Source organism: Branchiostoma belcheri, unplaced genomic scaffold (assembly GCF_001625305.1).
Source record: "Branchiostoma belcheri isolate BF01 breed outbred unplaced genomic scaffold, Haploidv18h27 scaffold59, whole genome shotgun sequence".
Taxonomy (NCBI): Eukaryota; Metazoa; Chordata; class Leptocardii; order Amphioxiformes; family Branchiostomatidae; genus Branchiostoma; species Branchiostoma belcheri.
In genome coordinates, this window is record NW_017804231.1 from 875,934 (window position 1) to 900,909 (window position 24,976).

Here is a 24,976-nt window from a genome sequence, read left to right on the forward strand (position 1 = left end):
TAAAAACTAACAGTGACGTTTCATTTTTTACACAGATGGACCAATCACAGATCTCGTGCCATCTCGGCTTGGCACGAGTCATCACGTGACGGTGACAAACCAATTACCATCAGGGTTTCGCCCGCGGAAAAGCCGACGCGCCAGCTTCCAAGTAAGCATCCTTTTAAAATTTCCAATAGTTTCATTATTGCAGACCAAACAGAGGGATAATTACAATACTAGGTAAGTCTTGATGATCTTAAGTATCTTCTGGGAAAATATGCAGGCGATCGGCGGTATATTTATGGAGAATGGGACCGTAACAACTGGGGGCATCCTTGGAAACAAGCTTCCATGTTTTCGGAGCGATGTTGTACAACCTTCGCCGTACAACCTCCCTGTTTGCACACCAAACAGCGATCATAGGCACCGTACAACACTCTAAATCATACAAACGGTCTCTTAAGATATCATAGGTGATATTTTGAGGAAACATAGCGGTATATAAGGGGGTGTATACGGTGTATTTGGCCTTTAGGTGACCCGACTGTGTTTCCAATGACGCCATTTTTTTCTGTTTGCACGATAACACGTACCTGGCAGCCCGTCCCCCTACCTGTCCACCTAATTTCTGACCTCTCTGGTCAGTCTGCGTCTTAGAATTGTGTCAAAAATCGATCTACGTGGGGAGAAGTAGACTTAGGTGGGAGTGGCTGTCGTTTGGGGGAGCTGTATTCAGTGCATGGCTTGCAGAAGGTGAATAAAAGACAGTAGGTCAGCTCTTTTTCTCTGGCGTTTTTCCCTGCCCGATGTCGTCTGATCACAGACTGAGCTGTCTTGTCCATACATCTATAAACTGAGCATCATTCAGAACCTATTAGAAGATACTTCAAGTGGTACAGGAGTATGAATTGTCACATTTTTCAACACTCCTCTTGAATCATTGAATGTATTAAAAGATATTTATATTTATTTAGAAGTGGTGTGAAATATAGAAATTGTGCCATCTGTGATGTTGGGTGAAAATATTTGTCTTCAACATGAGCCTGTATAATTTTTCTGCTCTATCACATTTAAGAATTCACGGCACTACCCAAAGAACCAAAGATTCAAGTTCACCCCCACTAGCTATGAAGTGATCACATATAGCATGTACCGTACTAGAAATATATACCTGTTGCACTTGGACTGCAGGTGTGCAAATACTGAAATAACTCAAATTGTCATTCTTCAGGCAGGTTACAGTTTGGAAAGATTTTAGACTTGAAGTGTCTGGATCTGTTTCCTCAAGATTTGGTTGACTGGTTGCTAGACGAGTTTTTGGTTTTATCATCTCATTTGATCTTGCAAGAATGTTATAATAGAAGTGCAGATATTATCACGTAATAACTGTGTGCATCTTCTGAATGCATGGGTCATTAACAGGGATGGTACAAGGCTGTAAATAGTACCACAAGTTCGGGTTCACTGCATTTGCAAATCCAATGATTTTTTTACTGAAGCAATCTTTCTGATAGACTTTGAGGCCTGTCCACCTAATTTCAGAATCAGAAAGAAATGCTGGTGTGACGGTGTCTTACTCTTAGTTCAGCAGATGATTATATAAGTTTAATCCAATTTCAGGTAGATCTTTCTTGGAATTGGATCAAGTTCAGAATGTAGGGCAAATGAAATGGTGACAGAAAATCTTTCAATCATAATGGCTGATGTTATTAATTTTGTATTTCTTCTTCTTGTGTACTTAGTACAAGACTCCTTGTTAGGTGTGGCTTATTACAACATGTTTTGTGTGCACATGGAATACAACAGCAACCAAGCATCATATTATACATTATGTACTATACAGACTCACAAGAACAAACTACTAAAATTAGTGAAATGTATGTATGTGTGGGATAGCTACCACTGCTACTTACCTGTAATATAGGCTACATTGCATTGCTGAAAGTAAATACACATTTCCATTGCAAATCTGTGATCAAATACTTCCATACTTTATATATGTCTTAAGTAAAGGACTACTGTCTACATAGTCCTGTTCCACCTGACTTATGCATTAATCAATAATCAAATCTGGTGCATCGGAAGGAAAGGATTAAACAATCAAGTTGAGAACCTACCACATCATAATTTTCAGGCAGAAATACGGCACTTGTTGCATGTCAAAAAAATATTAATGGTTGGAAGCTGACCATCACATTAATACAAATTTTATATCATAGATTCATACAAAAAAATGTCAAAGCTTCACAGCTGTGAATATATCTATTTCACAGGAAGAAGGATCCAGTAAATGAGTTTTTACAAAAAGCACTACCTGAATTGCAGTATACAAAGAGAGAAAAATATTCTTCCCAGTGAAAATACTTGTCAATATTCTCAATTGGATGGTAGTGTGTCAGATGTACATTTTATATCGTCATTTGTCCAATTTTCCTCCCAAAAGAAATTGTTCTCACCATCAAAATAGGAAGCCTATTTAAAATATTGCAGCAAAAATTGTCCCGCCCAAATCGATATGGCCTTAGCTCTGGTTATTGGGTCCTTGACACATTTTGTATGACATTTATAGATATTGATAATGCAACAAGTGCCAAGCAGCGAATTTGTCTCCTGTATGGACTGTGGGCTTGCCCTCTATGTTATAATATGACTCAGTGTTAGTGGTAAGGCTAATTATGCACAGTAATGCATCCAAACTGACATTTTAGTATGGCAGTGAATTGAAAAAAAAAGAAGAAGAAAAAAAACAGGAACATACATGTACCTAGCCAGTTTGACATGGTTTTCTTTGGAACAAAGTCCACCTTTTCATCTTGCATATACTATAATGTTGGCTGTACCAGTTCATGTCAAGGGCAGCTTTGATATTGTAAATAAGCCTGTTTTAATTGTTACCGCAAATCCCTTTATATTCACGGCATGGCGGTACTTTTATATTCACGTTTTCAAGGTCACTTCCGAACCGCACATTTATCATCACCACAAACAAATAATTCACTGAATTTCCTTCTTCTGCACCTGCTGCTTCCACGAACATATACTGATAATAGTTTTGTGAATATGCCCATTTTTCTCATACCACAAAATTTTACAGTACTCAATAGATTTGCTTGATTTGAATTCACCGGATCTATTTTTGAATCTGAGTCAGGTATAGGGCTCATGCGGGTATGAAGCGAAAGCGCAAACAGTGAAGAAAAAACATTTTTCTAACAGAAGGAGACATGAGCTTTGGGGGGAAGCATTTTCTTATTTGTGGATGACAAGAAAAAAACTGCCAAAGAGGAATTATATATATGATATAAATCACCAACATTTTCTCGTCAACGCCAGAGCTGATTTAATGTATATCCACATGCAGGTGACTGCCAGAATATTGAAAAGGTCAGATATTACAGAAAGGGGTTGAGAACAGAAGGGACTCCCAGAGAGCTTATGTCTTGGTCATATATTACAATCAGAATGTCAGCATTTGTGCAATAAATGCATTTTAGAAGGTGTCTTCATATGCTAGGCTTTATTTTCGTGAAATTGGGTTTCCTTCTCCATATATTTTATGGAGAATGGATGAGAATTGCTTTGCAGTGACATAATTTCTCTGAATATGAATATGAAAGTGATCCTGACCATACAGGGCTAGAAATCACTCTCCTTGGCCTGATACATCATGTTTTCCTTGTTAAATATTCTTCAGTGGCAAGTTTATACTGTTTGGTAGGGCCCAATTTTACCCAGGTCACACCTATATAATGGACAGCACACAGGTGTTCATAACGTGCGACTCCCACAAATTATTGATATCTTGAGAACAAATAACTTAATAAGGTCAGGTAAGGTAATAACACTAACAGGAAAGTAGATATCAAACTTCAAATTTTTTCCTGATAATATCAGTTAAATACTAGCATCTTGATACATTGACTGATGATGAAATGGTATTGTATTCAACATATGCAAATTTTTATGCAGTAATATCTGGTTAGGTCATACCTATTTCTGTTCTACAATGTTTATTTTGGATCCAGTTCAGAACTTCAGACAATGATTGTGAATCCAACTATGTCCAGATCCGGGCTTCCAATTCAGTTAGCCAAAAACTTGAAAATGGGAGGTTATTCACGGTCACCCTTTTACTTTTAGACTTCTCCATCCTATATTCTGACACATAGCTAGGGGTCAGTGGCCTTGGCTATGTGCAATATTGTTTTTTTATTGCATATTTGTTCAATAAAGTTTTGAAATGAAGTATGCCCCAAAATGATTCTAGGAAGAGGGCTTATTTCGAGCAGGTAATACATATATGAATTTTTCCTGTCAGAAGTTCTTGTTTTCATTTTTGGTGAAGGCATAATTTTGAAAATACTAACATTGCGTGTTAGAATGACCTCCCACCTAGTGGTATGTTTGTTTCGTTATTGTGCTGGTGCGTGGTCAGCTCAAAGTGTTTTTGCCAAACACTGTGTGACTAGTAAGCCTCAAAATACACTGGACTTTGATACAGCAACCATTTTTTTTACCAGGACACTTCAATAGTATGGCTGTTGTGGTGAACTGGTTCCTGTATGTTTTTATGTCATTTTGCGGTTTGCAAATATCCGTGGAATAAGTGTCTATACAGAGAGAGGTTTCAATAACTTCCGATTCACAACAATAGAATTCAAATTTGATTGACATGGTATAATTGAGTGTGTATAAAATGCAACCCTGGGAATGTTGTCTTGCTGCTACATTATAATGCCGCCTGGATTTTGCTATTTATAGGTAAACGGCCTACATACTGGCATCCATTGAGTACAGATTTTATGTTGTTTACCCCTGGAGAAATGACCTATTTACAGGAACAAACGCTACATGTAGGAATATGCATGTACAGAAGTCCCTAGATGGAAACAGGTGTCTTTTTCTACTAAAATGGTGGTATACGACTTGCATACAAATGCTGAATGTCATCCTCAGCAAAAGTACAGATGAAAAGGGCTTTCTATGTGGCTGAATTTCAATCCTTTGCTTCTTGGTAAATTTAGTACTGATTCTCACGGCAGTTAGCTACAGGTGAAAGGAAGGCGTAATGTTGCTGTTTACGTAGATCAACCTGGTCACCTGACTAGCCCCTTGACTCGAGTGAATAGACTGGCTGGCACTGGCTGAGACTGCCTTTATTCCAGCAGGATGCCTCATTGCAATACCTACTCATACATTCATGTATCCACAGATCTGTGTTCAGATTTTAGACAAAAGTTTTATTTTGCCATGTTTTGATTGCTTTCTAATTTTTTGCAGCTATTTACATCATTAGAGTCTGGCAGTACAGGGATCTCCCCAGAAATTTAGGACAGAATGGAGGAGGGTGCGAAATATCGGTAAATTTGACCAAAGAACCCTGGAAAAGGGTGTAAAAACACTAGTTTTGAAAATTAACAGGGTGGAGCTGAGATAAGGACTGGGTGGAGGAGCTCCACTGCTCCATTGTTTAGGGAGGTCCCTGCAGTACACTGTGATTTTTCAGTATCACACGTAATATTACATGATTATGTGGCCAAGTCAGGGATTTGTACATATCTGACTGTAAGGAGCAAAATCTCATTGATCTACTGATTCTATTTTTAGATCCAATCTGGTGTGATGACATGGCAAATCTTCTGGTAGACATCATTTCATTTCAACTTCATGTGATAAAATTGTAGTATACATTACAAGGGATCCGAATACACAACATTCTACTATATCATCATAAGTAGGAGTAGAATATGTATAGATTTTTTGCATAGACGTCATTTATTCAGTTCTTAGATTAATGTTCCAAGGCAATCTATTTTCACTAAATTCTCCTCTAGACCACATATGGTCACATGTTCATTTAGCCCATCTGGGCAGGGCTATGTACATCTTGCAGTATTGAAAGAGAAATGTGAAAATGTATGCTTTTCCTGTGATCCAGGCTGTCCTCTTGGCAGCTATATCTGCGGTATTAGAATTCAATCTGTCTTGTCCTCACCCGAACCTCAATATGTACTGAACTAGCAATCTATACATGTAGTCACTTCCTCTACACCCAACTTCAGGCGTTCAATTTCAGGTCACAATGATGTACGGTGGTGGGTACTACTAGTGGTCGTGGGTTTGAAACGTTAACCCAGCTGCCAAGAGCTTTGTTTTATTATACGACCACGCCCACACCAAGGAGGGTAGAACTAGAATTCACAGGCAGTAGTATCAATCATTACATGGCAGGGCTTGAAATTCTGCAGGTAAAACTGGGGCTGTGCAGGTATTTCTGTTGTTTACCTGCATCTAACCCGCACTGGTCCATGTATAGGGTTTAGATACATGAAGATATATGTGGGTTTCATTAGCTGTATTGACTGATACCATCTATGAAGTGTAAAAGGAATAATGGCAAAGGTTTCTGAACAGTTTTAGTGTGATCCGTACATCCTAAATTCTGAGTGGTGCAGGTAAAACTTGTCTGGTGCAGGTAGATTTCAATGTTACAAGCACCAGTACAGGTATGCAGAAAAAGGATTTTGAGCCCTGACATTATAGAGTAGTTCTTGCACATTTTTAAGCTACTGAAGGGAAACAAACTGCTGGGGTGTGAAGGAAAGAGCTTGTATTGGCATTGACTGAAACTACATTATCTCATCCTGTGTCTGTGAATAATTAGGTTACGGTAATTGGTGGGCACCTTGAGACGAAGCCATGTCTATATCGCATCGCCATGAATATGTTTCAAAAACCCGTACTTTGATGAGACATATTGGTATGGTTGAATATTTCTTCAGTGGAGGATGTTGTCCATCAAATCAAAATACCATAGTTGATATGAAATACTTTGGGTTATTATTGTAGTTTATGCAGATCTATTTCAGAGATAATGCATTTGGGATACAGGGAAAAATGCTAAACCAGGGATTGAAATACTGCTGCATGCTTACACAACATTATGCAGGTAGAAATAAAGACTAAAGGCAAGCTATATAGGCATACTTTCTGTGAAATCTTCTCTCAAAAGGTTTGTATTGTATAAATATGGCCCTTTGTCCTTGAAAATACTTTACCCTTTTGTCCTTTGTGGACTATCATTGCAGGATTTCTGTCCTTAAAATTTCATTAGTGCACTCTTTTTCTTCATGCCAAATAGCCATTATTTTTTTCTCATCTGCTGTTGTCGTCCACACACTTGCAGTCTGGCTGTCAAAACTGTCTGAAATATCATTATCATGTGACTGCCATGTCTGCACATCCCCTGGGCAATCCTGTCCTTGACCTCTGTTGCCGACCCGCCCTTTGCAAGAGGCTGGATTTGAACCAAGTCCAACTACTAAAAGAAATCTCTCACGAACTTTGTTTTAACAACAGAGTAGCTACTAGCTAGGCTGAGAACACCTGGGGCACCCTATAAGGTGGAAGACGGGGTCCTAAAGCGGGTCTTCCTTCAAGGATTCCAGCAGGTGGCTGTGGCCTCTTTGAGGGGGCTACAGTGTTTGAAAATCCCACATAACAGCCGTGTATAGGGGGAAAATTTAAATCCTAACTGACAGCATACAAAATTAGAAACCCCACAAGCAGAACGTCGATCGTAATCTTTTCAACACATACAATTCTGGTTTGAAATGCTCCTCTGGAAATGCATGAAAATCCCTGAATACTAGTCAGCATCTATGCTACATACATGTATGAGTCATAACGCTTCTGCCTGAACTCAATGATACTCTCGGGTTGGCTATAAAAATATAATTATTTCTTGGCTTTGGGCAATATTCCTGTCAGCAATATACCTAGGATATAGACAGTGGCATTTGTGTAAATAACAACGGAGCATATTATTTTCATTTTTTGTATCATTTTTTCATTCTGTGTATTGGTTAAACTTTAACTGTAAATTGGTAAGTTGACATTTGGAACTGTACAAATCTTCATCCAAGGTTTTTTTAAGTGGTCCTTTGAATTCCCTTCATGTGTCTTATCTGTTATTGAGTCTGGAAGAACTGTGTCAGCGTTTGTATTTGCATCTTAAGATTTTTAAGCCCTCAAACCATGTAGACAGGAAATTATAGTTCAAACCACTTGTCAGCATCTTTACCAACCTAGATGCTGAGCGGTAGCTTTATTGATTCACTCTTTCAAAAGGTTTTGCCGAAAGAAGAAATTACATAGTCTTTCCATATCACTGACCTAGCTGAAATGTACATTAGCTTGTAATATATCTTTTATGCACTGTATTTGGATGTAAAAGACTGAAACACATTAATGTAGCTGCTTTTGCAGTATACCTAATAAGACATCAGTGATCAGTGAATGTTCTTTATGAATTTTATGATTCCTTATCAATATGTTTTACTACCAAAGTTTGCCATAGCATCTGTGATATTCTTGCTTTTTATGCCATTGTGTCAAACTCATAGTGCAAGAATTACTAAAACAGTTATTTAAGAAAAATTTCTAGGAATTTCTTGTCGCTTATTTGAATATTTCTTTTATTTTCTGTGGCAGGGATTTATTTTACTGAATGATGCTGGGGCCGAAGCCTGGCGGGAAGAAAGACATGAAGAAAGCTGCCAAGCCTGGTTCCAGCACCCCAGATCACAAGGGGGAAGACTCTTCCGCCTCAGAGGCCGAACCTGCAACCTCTTCACAGAAAAAGGTGAGAAATGATATAGATGAATGTGTGGTTGAAGCAGGCCTAGACTCTCCACCCAAAATGTCAGATGTAGATTATTACCAAGGATATGTGGTCTCTCGTATTAAATGTATTATTAGGTGACATAATCTTGCCATTTTTATCATACAGATGGAGCCTTAAAACATCTCTTCAAACACGTCAATTTTAATCTTTGTTGAAGGGCAAAGTGTGCGTAATTGAAGTAACCTAGGCACCAAGTAATGTTTGGATCACGGAAGATTATCCATAATGGACTTGATCTTTGCAATTCCTCATAGATAGTAAGAAAGTCAGGAATATTGTGTCAATCAAAAGCAGGTACTTTATTTTTTTTTGACAATTGGTCAACGTATTCATTTCCACCATTGTCATAATAGTAAATGACAGTTCAGTATGCTGAGGACAGTTTGTGACTTCTTATAATGTTTTATTCTTGGAATATCCAGACCGTCTCCTCAGATTTTATATTCTGTAGATCTATGGATGGAACATAAGAAATATGCCTGGAGACATAATTTCATGCACATCTGAAATGGTGCACCAAAAATAGTTTAATATGGTGAGCATGTTTAGGCTGGATATCTGGATATAATCTCCAACATTTTGACAACAAATGTTAGCTCTAAAAGGCTGGGGTATTAAAAAAAACATTATAACTTTTACTGAATAAGGGATGACCTAAAAATGTTAGTTATATCTGAGACAGAATGTGTTTGTTTGAGCTGAGGTTCATGTGCTGAACAGTGATAATTCCTCTCATGTTCTTGTCTTCCATAACAAAATTACTAAATGTTCTTAACATTATAATTAATAACTGGCTTCTATATTGTAGAAAAATCTTGGTTAACATTCTTTTGAAATAATATACTTTTGAGACTATCCCTATGGCAGCAGTATATAGGTATATCTCAGAATCATATCATATTGCAGCCATGTCTAGCTTCATAAATTTCAGCACGGACAGGTGTCTTGAATGATTCAATTTTGATCCAGAATTCTACCACCCAAAAACGGACTGTGTAAAACATTCAGTGCAAGACTGTTGTAGATTTGAAAATGTTGCACACACCTCAGACATATTCTGTATATGGATACATAATTCATAAGGAGTGCATTAGTGGAAGGAGACAGCAACATATCATCAAAGACAGTTGGGCAGGGTTCTTCTCCCCCAGGTATTCACAAAGACGTTATTTTTAGAAGCTGGATTGTTGCCTTGAGTGCTTGGTTGAATTTTGTTTCCGCTGCATTACTGACGAATTTAGAGATTGTTCTTCTATTTGGCATTTCAGGTGTGTAGCTACATGTAGTGAGGCAAATGCAAAGGGAAGTCATAATGAGATGCCAACATCATATTCTCTAAATTATATCACTCATTTCAAAATGTATGTGAACAAGTAGGTACGGAGAAAAATCCATTTCAAGCCCTGTAATAAGTATTAAGGAAGTAATTGTTTCCAGTCATTACGTAAAATTTTTGCACCAGGAATGAGAATTAAATCTTTGTGTGATTAACTTCCACATTCAACATTTATGCACTTATCTCCCATTTCTTGCATTTTTGGCTGGCGCTAAAACAGCCTACTCAAGGTGCACTCAGTTTGGGGCACCACCACAAAATATCAGAATGTAAGCAAACATGGCTGACAGCTGTTGTTTCCAGCTTTTAAATATACATTTTAGGCGTCATGTTTTGGCACTGAAAGGCACTTATTTGCAGTGGAGTAGGTTTGATTAAACTTACTTTGTAAGAAAATGACGATAAAATTAATGTTTTTGTATCGTCCTAATGTTACACAATGCAGCTTTAAGGTTTTTGATAACACTGAATTTCGTACCAGGATAGCATTGGCCATTATCATTTTAAAATAGTCACTAAGTGTATAGAAAGTCTGTTACATTTTGGTGAACATGAAAATGCCTTTTACACAAACCTGATTTGCCATGATGTATGAAAGGTTACATGTAGGGAACTGCATGTAATGTAATCATTGTGTAATTGTATCTATCTGATGGACTAATTAGGACCAGTTAACGAAGTATGGTACATAATGAGGAACCTTGCATATATCTTTATGCATGAAAAGACAGAGATAAGAATATTTTGTTGTTGCTAAGGAAATATTAGCATGGTTTGTAATTCTAGTGGAAATATTGCTAAAGATCAGTGTTCTAAAGAAGTGTCCCTTTTTCTACATCAATGAGCTGTCTAACCCAATTGCACGCTAATGTGTACCAAGACGTCAGCCTTTATTTTATCAACAGGCCTATTGACAATAAAACTGGGTCATTTACGCAGAATTTATGGCCTCGCAAAGAAGTAAGGGACAGAATTTGGGCCATGTTTTGCAAAGTATAGCACAGTGTTATTCTAGAAGATACTTACATTTATGAGCTTGTGCTCATGCATAATGGCAATGGTAGTGTAATAATTTAACAAAAATCCTGTTTTATCTCAAAACGGGGCTTGAAATTCTATTTTTCTTGCAATATGTACCTAGCCTACTCTTTTTCATTTGTTACGTGTCCTTGCTTGATATTTCTTATTGCAGCCTTGAAACTGATCCTCCAAGCAATAACTGTTTGTGGACGGAGGTAAATTTTACGGGAGGCAACTGCACATTATAAAAACTAACCTGCCCTCATGACATGTATATTGGAAAACTAATTCCAGCTGGCACACTGTAATAGCTTTCTCCTTCTCCCGTAATTTGCATGGTCATGTGTGTCTCCAAGCAAACATTATTGATTCATACCCTGGGCTGCTGTTTAATTTCCTGTCTTCATTCCGGCTGTTTTTAGGAGAAGCCGTCGTCGTCCAAGTCTCATGGTTCATCACGTGGGGAGAGCAAGGCCACGAAACGAAAGCTGTTCATGGTGTCCAACATACTGGATGAAGGTGACGGTTAGTAGTCTCTGACATACATTCTTTTATGATATAATCCTATTGTATAAGGCCTAGGAAAAATAAATGTATTTCAGCCCTGAAAAGTCTATTGTCAGTAGCAAAAATCCCTACCTTTAGTAAAGGTAAGGATTTTTGTTAGATTCCAGCTAAAATGATCCAACAATGAATAACAATATATCGGGACTGTCTCAAAGACCCGTCCACCTGTTAGCTTGTTGACAAATATTTCATCTGATTTACTGAATAATGTACTGAATGCTTTTGAAAATTCATTTAATGACGTTTCGGACTTCAGAGGGTTTGAAATTCAGATGTCTGATCGAACATGTTATAGCCTTACCAGCAGCCAATCAAAAAAAGGCTAGGTTGGTGGGTTTTTGCTAGGGTCAGCTGGGAAGCTAGCCTGGGTACCATCCTACTTGTATGCCGGGGCTCCCACACTCGCTTCCCTAAGTAGGATGGTACCCAGGCTACTGGGAAGCCAGAAACACAACATTTTTTCCTAGGCCTAACAAGGAATCATGGCCAATGCACTTCTATAAAATTAGATTTTGGAAACATATTTGCCATGCCCAGATTTCACATTGGGACGGTCACTGTGAAACTGCTAAAATAATCCTGCCATTAATTTCTGGCAGCAGTTCTAGCTATTTCAATTCAGTAGAAAAATGGAGAAATTCAGACCAGTAAAATTGATAATCTTATGTTGGATTCATGTCATTTCCCTCAACATTCACATAGAAACATGATAGATATACAATATGTGGGTGGAAGCACTAAGTGTATCCTGAGATGTTGACGGAAATAGTCTCCCTTGTAAATGATGCAAGCAGTTTTTGTTAGCCGGAATATCGCTCTTATGGCCAGGATTAATTTTTAACAAGCATCCTTTTTTATACTTTATAGTGAATTTTGAAAAATGCAGCTGAAAAGCTGACTGCATATATGCTATATCTTGTCTGTCAGCTTTTTTCTTGCAGTCTTGTAATCATTTTTTGGATGTCAGCAGTTTCTAACAAGCAAGTCAGTAAATACATACTGAATGGTTCTCATTGATAGTGCTCTCATAACAAGGAAGGATTGCCTGCCAGCTTGCTCAAAGTAATCACTATAGGGGTCACAGGGAGGACATAGCCTCTCTTGACAAAAGGTATTGTAGGCAGAACACCTGGCCAGCTGTTGACAAAAGACACGAAGGCACACAGTATAGGGCGATATGATTGCAGCTGGAATTAGGTTACCATAGAGTGTGTAGAGTCTACTTAAACAGGGCCGAGTCATTATGGAGAGTTGTTGAGGGAAATTTTTATCACGTTAGCTGTCACAGAATAAACATTAAGTATTGGGAGAGATGAAGGGCATGTGTTAAGAAATGGCAGTTATATCAGACAGAATAGTCCTTTATTTTGCCACGTCAACATTGCATTGGAATTGTCATGAAATAAGCAAAAATATACAGTGATTTTACACAATATATTTGCAGGCAATTCGAAATAAGAAAAAGAGAGATGTTAAAACTGCACAAAAGCCATCAAAAGGCCATATTGCACTTGTAGTTGAGAAATCTAGATTAAGAGTCTTGCAACTGATGTGTGCTAAACAACCACATTAGCCAGTTTGGAGCCCTGAAAGCTTTTAGAGACGGCAGCGCACAGGAAGCAAGCCATGACTACTATTATGTTCACGCACTCAGCTTGGCTTCTGATGCACTAATGGAGATACAGAGGGCCATTTACTCAAGAAACTGGAAAAAAAAACTGTCCAAGCATAGTGTGTAGCCCTAAGTAGAAGGCTTCGATGGGCTTTTCTATTCTTCTTAGTTGCCTGTTGCACATGTGTACGTGATCAGATTTGATGGCACAGGTCCATCAGGGCTGGTGCAAAAATGATGTGGAAAGGACCAGCAAGCCAAGATGATAGCGCATTGTCAGAATATTGAATGCTAGAGAAATTCAGTGTTAATTTATACCCAAATTCGGAGGCAATTATGGAATAGTTTGGCTCAGAATTGCATGATATGCAAACCACAAGGCATTGATTTTCATTGCATGGTCAGATCAATGATCAGAGAATGACAAGCCAATCCAATATAGTAGATTCCTTTCTATGCATCTTTAGTGTTACTCTTTTTGTCTGTCAGAAGAGTAGGTTTTATTCTATCTGTAGGACTAGCACATATATTCAAAACGTTCTTTTATTCCACGATACCGAAATCAGTTATGGTTTTATAAGGTCAAGTGGATTTTGGAGTGATATATACTGTTATAAAATTGCATGAATTATGTTTAATGCAGACGCAAGCATTCATGTACACAAACACAAACTTACACAGGTTAAAAACACTTCCATCCCCTTTTTTCCTATTTAATTTCTCAGAACATATAAGCAATCTCAGCCGAGTGTTGGACAGCTGGATGGTCTATTAATTTTGTCCACTTGTCGCTGGACAAACACATGGCCAGATGGGGACCTGAGTAGATTTATGTAAGAAAAACGGTGGCTCCCATGGTAGCAGGATACAAACAGGTATCATTTCATTTCTGAAGAGATTATAGGCTCATCAGTGTTTCCCACATTTCACACACAGCAGAAAAGAAGACTCCAGAAAGAAAGCGAAAGAAGACGGGTGACGATGCGTCCGCTAGCACGCCGTCTCGACCCATCCCCCTCTCGGAACGTCAGCAGCTCGCGCTCATTATGCAGATGACGGCCGCGGAATCTGGGTCACCAGGTAGGAATGGTTGGTTAAAACTCCTACTAACTTCTACTCTCTAATAGCTTAAAAGGTACTATATGAGTATGAAAGCACTTAACAGCTTTACCTCTTAGCTTAAAAGCTACTTATAAGTTACAAGAGCCAGTAACTTACATTTACCAGTTATTCTTGTTTATTTTTACCATGAGTGGCTGAGAGCTTCCTGTGAAAACAGTTTCTGGCTTTTACTTTTAACAGTTGTGAAAACTGTGAATATAAAAGTACTGTGAAAAAAATCAGGAATTATAGTATGCTGTATTATCCCCAGGGCCAAGTTCACACCAAGCTATTGTTGACTCCTCGGCAATCTTGCCCCTCAATATCTGTAATGAAACTGGGATGAGGCAATAAAGTGGTTTATGAGGGCCAAGTTTACTCGTAATTCTCTGCCTGTGGTGCTCTGTAAAAGTACATTGTAGTAGCCCCAGGGCCAAGTTCCTTGCCCCTCAATATCTATTATGAAACTGGGATGAGGCTATGAAGGGGTTTATGAGGGCCGAGTTTACTCGTAATTCTCAGCCTGTGGTGCTCTCCTCGTCCCCAGGCTCGCCCTCCGGCGCCAGTAACGACAGAAGATCCTCGGAGCCAAGCAGTGCCAAGAAGAAGAACGACAAGGTCAACAAGCGCAACGAGCGCGGGGAGACGCCGCTGCACATGGCCGCCATCAAGGGAGACGCAGACCTGCTCAGGCAGCTCATCAAGCAGGGGGCGGAGGTCAATGCCAAGGACTTCGCCGGTAAGATTGGCTCCCTTCAGCATCGACTTATTGATCTGGTCTTCTCGTGGAGACTCTTTGGTGCCAGAATTAACCATTACTCATGCAACAGTAGTGAGATGGTGATTCGGCAATGCTATAAATTCACACCAAGAATGTAGCTTTGAAATAGATGTTTGCTTATATATTGGTGAAGGTTAAACATCCAGGTAAACAATACTCATAGAAAATTCAAACTCTGCATGTATGCTCCTTCTCAAAATCTGAGTTTGCAGGTAATTTTCAGTATTTCCTGCACCAGTGAAGGTATGCAGAAAAAAGGATATCGAGTCCTGGTTGGGGGTAAGGGACAGTGTTGTCAGAGAAGCAAAATGTTACGATCTTCCAGCCCAACATCTGATTGGAAATTCCTTTATACCATCACTGAAAACACAAACCAGGATACTTCCTAGAAAAAAAGTCAGTTTCTTGTTTAACTGAACATAGCGATTGTTATCATGTTTTGTTAGGCTGGACGCCACTACATGAGGCGTGTAACCACGGTTACTACGAAGTTGCCAAGATGCTTCTGCAGGCAGGAGCCAACGTCAACACGCAGGGGCTGGACGATGACACGCCCCTGCACGACGCGGCCAGTAACGGCCATCCACATGTGAGTATAGCTGTACAGTGTGGAGTCTCTTGTGCTATGATGGGAGGGAGTGGGGTAGGCAAGAACAAATAAAGTTGTGTTTCCTGTTTCCCAACCGACACTAGAAAAAAACTGCTGACCCTAGCCTTTTTTGTGTGGAAAAAGTAAGATCTTCGGTAAGGAAAACTAGTTCTAGATATTGATTTCAAAACAGCCACAGATGATTTTCTAATGGCCAACCTTCCTTGAAACAAAACCTACAACAAAGCCCTTGAGTAGTGATTTGTATGCCCATGCCGCACACTAAAAAAAAAACACCACTTTCCTCTGTTACTGCTGTGCTTTCTCAGCCCCATTTCCAAATTGTAATGCAGGAGATGGTCTGTAACTTATGTAAATCCCTTTGTAAAGTTCTCTATGGACTTTTGTTACCTCAATGCTATTTTGAAAGTCTGCTGGCATACTGTCGTGGTAAAGGATTTTGAAATCAGGGATTGTATCTGTAACTGTGGTAGCCGGAGGGGTTTGAGAGGCTTACTAGAATATCCTTAACTGTGCTGGCTGTGTGAGATGATATGCACTGTAAATGTCAGCATGTTTTTATCAGAAAGCTGCATTTTACTAGGTGGTGCGGGCTTGTATTGCTGTGAAAATCCCTTTGTCACGTGTAGAAATTTGTGAATGGGTCCAGGAAGGGGGAGAGATATATTTGTTATTTTAGATAAGATTTGTTCTTGCAGCTTTAAATTGCACATTTAACAGCCTTTGAAAAAGCAATATCTACTTCTAGAAAATCAGTGCCACTATAAAAGGAGTACTTCAATGCATTGCTGTGGTGAAATTGAAAGCAGTTTGTAGTCACTGCATTGACTGTTAACACCTATGAAGTGTAAAATAGATAATGGCGATGGTTTCTGAATAGTTTTTAGTGTGGTCCATACTTCTCAAAGTCTGAGTGGTGCAGGTAAAATTTGTATGGTGCAGGTATTACTGTAATTTTCTTTGTCACTTGCACTAGTACACGTATGATGATAAAACCATTTCGAGCCCTAAAAGACCTCAGATTAACTAGGCCTGTGTTTTCGGTTCTGACCTCAGCAGATAGTGGAGCTCCTGCTGAAGCACGGGGCGGACCCCCTCCAGGCCAACACCAAGGGGAAGACTCCCATAGACGTGGCGGAGAACGAGACCGTGGAGAGGCTACTGAAGAGCGAGACCATCGCATCCAGTAGTGACTCGTCGGACAGCCTGGACGTCAAGTCGCCCACGTCGCCTGAGAGCCTGGCTTCACTCAACGATGAAACACCAGCAGGGAAGAAGTCAGGAGATAGGGAGAGAAAGCATGCAGAAGGCAATGGTAGGTATCTGTCAATTGTCATCTGATCTGCCCATCTTGCAAGCTTGTGTTTGTTTTAAAACTCACACTTACATGTAAGCAATTAATGTTATTACAAAATACATGTATGAGTGTTAGAAATACTCACCTGCATTTCGCAGATACATTTATTATAGTGAGTTTTGTAGAGATCTTGTGTCTATATAGATTGTGGGCAAAGTGTGACTGTTTCTTATCTCTGTTACAGAGTTTGCAGCAGAAGAACTGGAACACGGTGGCGCCACCAAACCTAAGGAAACAGCAGAAAGACACAGACATCCTTCCAAGGGGGAGTTCAGCAAGAGTCCAGCCAGGTGTTCCACAAAAAGTCCAAGCAATATCTTCGAAAAAATTGAAAAAATCAGTGCCATTAAGAAGGAGGCAGACAGAAGGTTTGCCTTTGAGAGCAGCGACTCGGACAGAAGTCGATCCAGCACCCCGGAAATAAGACTCAGTCGGCTTCCCAAACCAAGGGAAGATGGCAAGGACAAGACACCCAGGGACAAAGTTAAGGTTCTGAAAACATACTCAAGGAGTAGCGAGAGTAGGAAAGATCAGGAAACAGTGGAAAGAACTGAAGACATTGCGAAGCCTTCTCAAGTAGAGGCCGAGGTTAGCGAAAAGCACAGACACAAGCAGACACTGCCAGAAAGACACTTTGAGTCAGACTCTGAAATGGAGGTCAGTAGTGTATCCAGCAGTGTCTCAAGAGAGGAAAGTGTCGAGAGGAAAGAGAGCAAGAAAGAGTCAAAAAAGGAAGCCAAGCTGTATTCTGATAGCAACATCAAAACTCCCAAGTTGGACGGGAAACATCATGATAAGGGAATGAAAAGGAAAAGAGAAGAAGATGCAACAAGCAGTGTTGGGAGTAGTAGTACATCTTGTGAAACCAAAGAAAAACCAAGCTCAGAAGTAAAAGTGAAGCATAAACACTTAGCAAAACGGTCAGGAATCCCCGGCACAATGCCCGATGGAACGTTGAAAAAGAAAATCAAGGGGGACAAAAACCGTGACAGCGAGAAAAGGGAGAAGCCTAAGCATGCCAACTTGGAAGGGAAGAAATCTGATGAGAGGAGAACTAAGGATCTGGAAGGGAGGTCTGAGATGCGGAAGGAGAAGGAAAATGAGGGAAAGAATTCTCCGCAGGGAGGCGAGATTCGAAGGCATTCCCTGCCAGACTTGTCATCTTCCACGAAAAAGGAGAAGCTAAAAGAACTAAAAAAGATGGCAAGCTTGGACAAGGCAGAGGAAGGGGTGTTTGGCAGGATGCTTCACTCTTCTCATTCTAAGTCCAAGGGCGACGAGACCAAAGTCAAAGCAGAAACCTCAAGATCAGATGGACATGAGGCGGGGACAGAAAAAGCAAGTGAGAAGCACTCAAAGAGTGAGAAGGCTGAAAAGAAGTTGGACAGTCAGGAAAGACATTCAAAGTCGGACAAGGTAGAGGCAAAAGTACACAAAGGTGAGAGATCAGAGGGCAAGATTTCCAAAGGGGAAAGGTCAGAGGACAAGAGTTCAAAGGTTGACAGGTCAGAAGAGAAGAGGTTAAAACTAGAAAAGGCAGAGAAAAGACACAAAAGCGAGCACAAGAGTAAGGAGAAAGGAGAACACTCTCAGAAAGTTCCACACACAAATTCCAAGAGTGATTCCATCCAAACGAATTCAAAGTCTGACAGCGGAAAGCACAAGCGCAAAGAGGAACAGAAGCACCACAAAATTAAGTCTGAATCATCCCACTCCTCTGACCAAACTAAAGTCGCTAAACACAAATCGGACAAACTGAAACCTGTCAATTTGGAAAGAATGAAAAGCAGCAGCTCGGAATCTCTCCAGTCATCGACGTCCTCGGAAGTCAAGTCAGAGAAACATTCACCAAAGACAGAGAAACTGAAGTTGGAGAAGCACAAGGCTGAACTGAAAGCTGCCACTCTGGACAGACTAAAGAGTAGCAGTTCTGAGTCCCTTCAGTCTACAGACAGTTTCAAGGGTGATAGACAGAAGATAAAGCACCATGAAGGGAAGGGAGACGGAGGAAAGGGTTCTCCGCAGGTTGAGAGGACAAGTATGGACAGCCCGAAGGTTCATAGGGCACAGGAGAAGTCTGTGAGGAGTGATTCGTGCAACAGCGAGAGGTCTGGAATTGAGAGTCCTGCGACGGACAAGCCGAGGGAGAAAATCAAGTCTCACAAAGGGGAGAAAAGTGGCCACGGCCATGAGAGTCCGCGTACGGATAAGCACAGGGAGAAGGAGAGACATAGAAGTGGGTCGTCAAAGGAGAGCCCTGTGAAAGACAGAATGAAAGAGAAGCACAGGACAGAGCATGGGAAGGAGGCAAAGAAGGGAGCAGAGAGTCCAAGGGACGACAAATTGTTCCCGTGGAAAACAGACCGCAGTGGGTTGGACAGCCCCAAACGGGACAAGTCGAAGCTAGACGTCACAAACAAAGTTGACGGCAGCAAGGTGAAGGAAGTAACCAAGGTCAAGCATAACTCAAAAGGCGAGAAAGTCAAGTTGGAAGGCTCAAAGAGACTGGAGAGCAAGCCCCACTCACACAATCAGGATCTATTCAAACCAGACAAAGCAAGTATCGTCAAACCTGAAAAGCTCAAAACCTTTGATCTCTTTGAGGGAGAAATAACAGACAAGGCCAAGCACCTAAAGATTGTAAGAATTCCAAAGATCAAAAAGGATTCCGACAAAGGTGACTCCCTAAGGCCCGACAAGATAAAGGAGGGTGTCAAGCATGAGCTAGCAGCAAAGTCAGAACATCACAAGACTGACAAGGAAAAGCTAGCTCTGAAAGCTGAGAAGTCCAGAGGAGAGGGTGAGAGGAAAGAAAGGGTTAAACTGGATGGTAAAGACTCTCACGGTGATGGAACGTAAGCCACACAAGATCAAGTCAGAAAAGCACAAGGGAGAGAGTTCCAAGCACATCTCAAGCAAATCAAAATCGGACAAGGAGAGATTGAAAGTGAAGGAGAAGAGACCAGAATCGAGTACTAGTGTAACTCCAGAGACACCAGAAAAGGAGAAACCTGCAGTTCCTCAGAAGGAGGAACGACCAACCCTCTCCTTCCCTGCCATCCCTTCATACTTAAGAGAAGAACCAGAGACGATGAAGGAGAAGTACATCAAGGTTCTCCCAAGACAGAATCAATCGTGACTCTTGAAGCAGACTTGAGTGAGAAGCCTTTGCCCGAGAGGAGCTCTTTAGAGTCTAAGGACTCAGAAGACAAGTTTGTCGAGCCCTACAATAAGTCTCCTTTGGGAAGGGCAGAAATCAAGGAGACAACTCTACAGCTCACTCCATCGGTCAGCCTGAGTCCATCGGTAAGCTTCTCCACTGCTACAACCTCCAGTACAGTTCCGAAGGCAAGCATAACAAACAGTGAGCACTGTGATCTCTCCAGTCACTGTTACAACAACGACAGTCTCCTACACAGCGAGTACTGCGGTATCGTCAACTTCTGTTACTGTGTCATCGTCATCCACGACTTCCTCACCAAGCCCTGTGGTTAGACCTCCTGTAGTCACGTCAGCCAACGTGACCAGTACGTTTAGCTCGCAGACCGTAGCCACCACGTCCGTGCCGGTCATGACGTCCCCCGCGCTGGCCACGACGACCACCAGCAGCACGATGACGTTCACGTCCTCCAAGCCGCAGGGAGTGATCGCCGGTCCCGTCGTCACCCAAGCCAGTTCCCCCGCCAACGCAGACTACCTGAAGTCCCTGCTTCTCAAGCCAAAGGTGTCGCAGATGATCGTGTCGGAGAGGCCAAAGGTACGCGACCCAGAACCAACGGTGTCGACAACCGTAGAGGAAAGCAAGCCTGCCTCTCGAGAGGAACCGTCAACGGCTGTGAAGGAAATGACCGTCACAACCACGCCTGTGGTAGAACCACCCGCAGAGAAGGAGAAAGTAGTAACACCCTCAAACCTGCTGCAAGTAAAAGAGACCTTGCCCAAGTCACAGCCAACTCAAGGAGGGGGAGCTTTGTCCAACGACAGTGGTCCAGCGAGGAGTACAACCCCTCAGGCTTCTATACCTGTGCATGTCATCACCCCAACTCCATCCAGTAAACCTGCAGAACCAGAAAAGTCAACACAGGAAATTCCAGCTCCTACTCCTGCAACTTTGCCAAGGAAAGAAGAGTCCCCTATTCTGCCTATCCCTCCTATAGGCATGGTTGTATCGACGTCTGTAACAGTTAGTACTCCATCTATCACAGTTCAAGGCAAGCCAGAAGTCAAAATGATAACAGCTGATATCCAGCTTGCAGCAACTAAAGAATCTATAGGAGAACCAGCCACCACTGAAGCTAAAACAGTACCTCCTGGTCCTTCTGAGGTATTCATTTCAACATCATCCAGCGTCACCACTCTACCTGTCATCGTGACCAGCATAGAACTCATGGAGACGACTGTCGTAACGACGGTCTGCGTGGAAACCAGCAGCAGCACCAACACCAGCGTAGCTCTACCGGGACCCGGGCAGCCAGCTTTCAGCGTAGCACAGCCTGCAGCTAGCCTCATTCGTCCACCGGCAACCTCCAGTCCCAGCGTCAAGCAAGAGGAAGACAGCGAACAGAAACCGCAGAGAATAACGCGATCCATGAGATCGACATCCTCCCAAGCCTCCACCCCTCCCATCCCTGCAGAGAAGCTCATCCTACAACAAGAAGATTCCAACTCACAGATGAGCACGGGCCCCATCAAGGTGGAAGGACAGGCCGCGTCGGTGGAAGACAGCCTGGAAAACGTCCACCCCTTCAGAAGGAAAGTTCTCAAGGTGAAGAACATCGCGTCGCTGGACGAGCCGTACGTACGCCCCCGCCCGGAGAAGCCCAACCCGTACTGGGAGTACCTGAACATCAGGAAGGTCATCCTGGAGCGCAGGCAGAACATGTCGGTGGTTATACCCAAGCCCCCGCAGTGCTTCGACGAGTACTTACTGTACCAGTGTTCCTACTTGCTACACAGCAGCCCAGCCAAGAGTCTCATCATCCCCATGGTAAGGATACGTTAGAAATTTTTGAGGCCTAGGAAAAAAATCTTGTGTTTCCTGTCATCAAATTGCATTCACAGACATGAATCTAACAAGTAGGAACATAGAAACCAATACAGTAGTTGATTCAAAATACTAAACCGTGTATTGAATAACCAATGTTTTGCTGTTCCCAACCAACAGTACACTCCCCCCGCCTCCCTTCCTGAGGAGATGACAGACCTGTTTGTGGAACAGGAGAAGGCCAGACACAAGATCCGACTGGAGCACTACCTGGAAAGGGTAAGTTCCTGACAAGTTGACTTGTCCAACTGTATTTGATCTATGGCTTGTTTTTTCCTTCTGTTAGGCTTATATGTAGATATTAATGTGCAATAAAAATTAAAAAAAATGTATGATCCTCCCCAGGAAAAGCTGATCATGTCGTGTGAACAAGAGATCCTGAGGGTTCACTGTCGTGCTGCGCGTGCCCACGCCAACCAGAGCGTGCCGTTTAGCGCGTGTAAGATCCTACTGGACGAGGAGGTGTACAACGTGCCCCCGGAACAGCGTACCGAGGACAAGCCGCAGGGTAGGGACAGGTTCACCGCCAGACAGTTCCACTCCTGGTTACAAGATGTGGACGAGAAATACGAGGCAGCCAAGGTATAGGCTACTGCTACATGATTTTGTTTGCAAGTTGCAAAAGGTCTTTGCATTTTGAGGGGCAAATTTTGCTGGTAGACTAAGCTTAGTTTAATGACATATCTTTACTCGCCGATTTTTGTCCGTCACGAGAAGCAAAATTATGTGACAGAAAATTGGATGCTGGCTAGAAGACTGCCCAGTGTCTCTTTTCCAAAATGCTGCATGCACTGAATGCTGCTTTGTCTGAATATTGTTCTTCTCTTCCTAACCCACCCAGAACTGCCTGCTCCTGCGTCACCACCATGAAGCCACGTCTCTCCAGGCCGTCCAGAAGATGGAGTGGCAGCTACGGCTACAGGACCTCGGCTACAAGGACGCCAAGTCCCTCACCGACATCAGCGACTTCTACGTTCCCATGGTTACAGTCAGCGAGGACTTCGACCTTCTTCCAGCATGAGATTGAATCACTGGACACTCAGTATACAGAACTCAAAAGCCCTCTTGCAGGCGTCTGGAGTACTGCAGTGATATGGTAGTTTTGGCTCAAGAAGCCAGATGTGTTCAGCTACATGGGTTACGGTAATGTGTAGCTATTGCCCAAAGTACAACTTCAGTGGGTATCTCGTAAACAGCAAGCCGTTGGTGTTTAAGGGCAGACGCAAAACACCAAAATGTTAACCTAGTATAGATACAGGACTGCGTGCAAGGTCTGTGGTATGAATTTTTTTAACAGAGAAGAATCGGATTTTGTACATCACAAATATGCCAGTAATCTGCACATAGAAGTTACAGAAATTACAACACTGTTGTGTACGAGATGTAGGTAACGTCGAGTGGCTATGTAAAGTCGTCTACAGTTCAGTACTATGAGGACATGAGAGTTTGTGCAAATCTGCCATACAAGACAGAATGCACGCAAAAGATTGACGAATAGCTAGTTCAGATAGGGCTGATTTTAACCGCAACATTACAGGTGTTGCCAAATAGCTTGTGTAGTGGTTAGTGTAGTCCTCAAATTACAACCTCAGAGTACGATGTTTGTTTTAGTGGTAATGAGCGTGTAGTGATGCCTCCTTGCTGCTTTAATGAGAACTGCAGGTTTTTATCCATACTAGTATGTTCTGTCTATCATTCATGCCCCTTTGATAACAAATCCTGTAATTCTGAGTCTTTCTACCTCTGTTGAATTGGTAATCTGTGTCCATTTAATGTGAAGGTAAGAGAAGTCAGATTTGTTTTTTGGCATCGAAGAAACAATGGAAAAATAACCACTCATTCCTGTGTACTTGCAAAAAGATGCAAAAGAAAAGCTGCAGCTTGTCTTTGATTGGTGAATATCTTCCACGAATAAGTGAGCTGCAATGTCTGTGATATGTTGTGTTATGTACATAGTGTACATATAGATTGGATGAGTAGGGGTATTATATATTTTTTCCTTGATCACACTGTTGAGCAGGTTGTGTATATATACGTATGCGATATCTATAGTTGGAGTTTGTTAAAAGTACACTGTTGAAGACCCACCACACAAATTGTTGTGTGATCTGTACTTCCTGTGTTTTACACTTGTCCTAGGTACATTCCACCTATGTGTACTTGTGTAGTAGTAGTAGTAGTGCAGATTGTCTTAAGCAGTTAAATGGTACAGATAATAGCTGCCATGCTTCAAAGGTTAAAATAGTGCACTGTAATTTTCACCATCTCTACATGTAATGTTGTACTACCCTTTGTACTGTGTATATAGCACAGTAGTGAATCGATATTGCCAAGTTTTATTTTTGTACTGCCATGATCTGACAGAGCTCACCACAAAAAATTGACTTCTGGCTCAGATACAATTCCTGAACCATTGTACATGTATTTATTCCCAAAGTAAGATAGCATTCGTATGATGATCCTTCTGTTGGTAAGTGGTAAATAAATAACTCCTACTGTTGTCTATGCGGGCAAGCTGAAGCTACAGAACATGTTCTGTTTGTTGGATAGTACTATTGTGTGTATAAGGTCAGGAGTTGCAAAACTAGCAGTACAAGGCAACTGACTTCTACCTTTCTGTTCATCCTTTGGTGTGTAAATAAAGGAGTCACTAGTTTCTAACATTGGCTTTGTCCTGTCTCGTGTATTAAACATAGTACTGTAATTCCTGATTTTTTTCATGGTACTTTTTTTATGTTCACAGTTTTCGTGGTCACCTTATCGTTACTGTTAACAAATAATTTGCTGACTTTCTTTTTTCTGCACCAGCCTGTGAACATATTGTTCTGTGAACACCTCTGTTTTTCTCAGACCACAAACTTTTGCTACCATGAACATAAA

The 24,976-nt window shown here is 41.4% G+C and overlaps 1 protein-coding gene across 1 annotated transcript; it reads left to right on the forward strand.

Moving 5' to 3' along the window:
* Positions 1-53: 53 nt before the first annotated feature.
* LOC109481960 (ankyrin repeat domain-containing protein 11-like) lies at positions 54-24,757 on the forward strand. Its single transcript, XM_019784576.1, has 12 exons — positions 54-151; positions 8,476-8,626; positions 11,447-11,549; positions 14,140-14,292; positions 14,852-15,043; positions 15,532-15,674; positions 16,755-17,010; positions 17,237-19,910; positions 20,536-22,039; positions 22,217-22,315; positions 22,442-22,678; positions 22,938-24,757. The coding sequence occupies exons 2-12, from the start codon at positions 8,492-8,494 to the stop codon at positions 23,115-23,117; spliced, it is 5,676 nt and encodes a 1,891-aa protein (XP_019640135.1). The 5' UTR covers positions 54-151; positions 8,476-8,491; the 3' UTR covers positions 23,118-24,757.
* Positions 24,758-24,976: the final 219 nt, after the last annotated feature.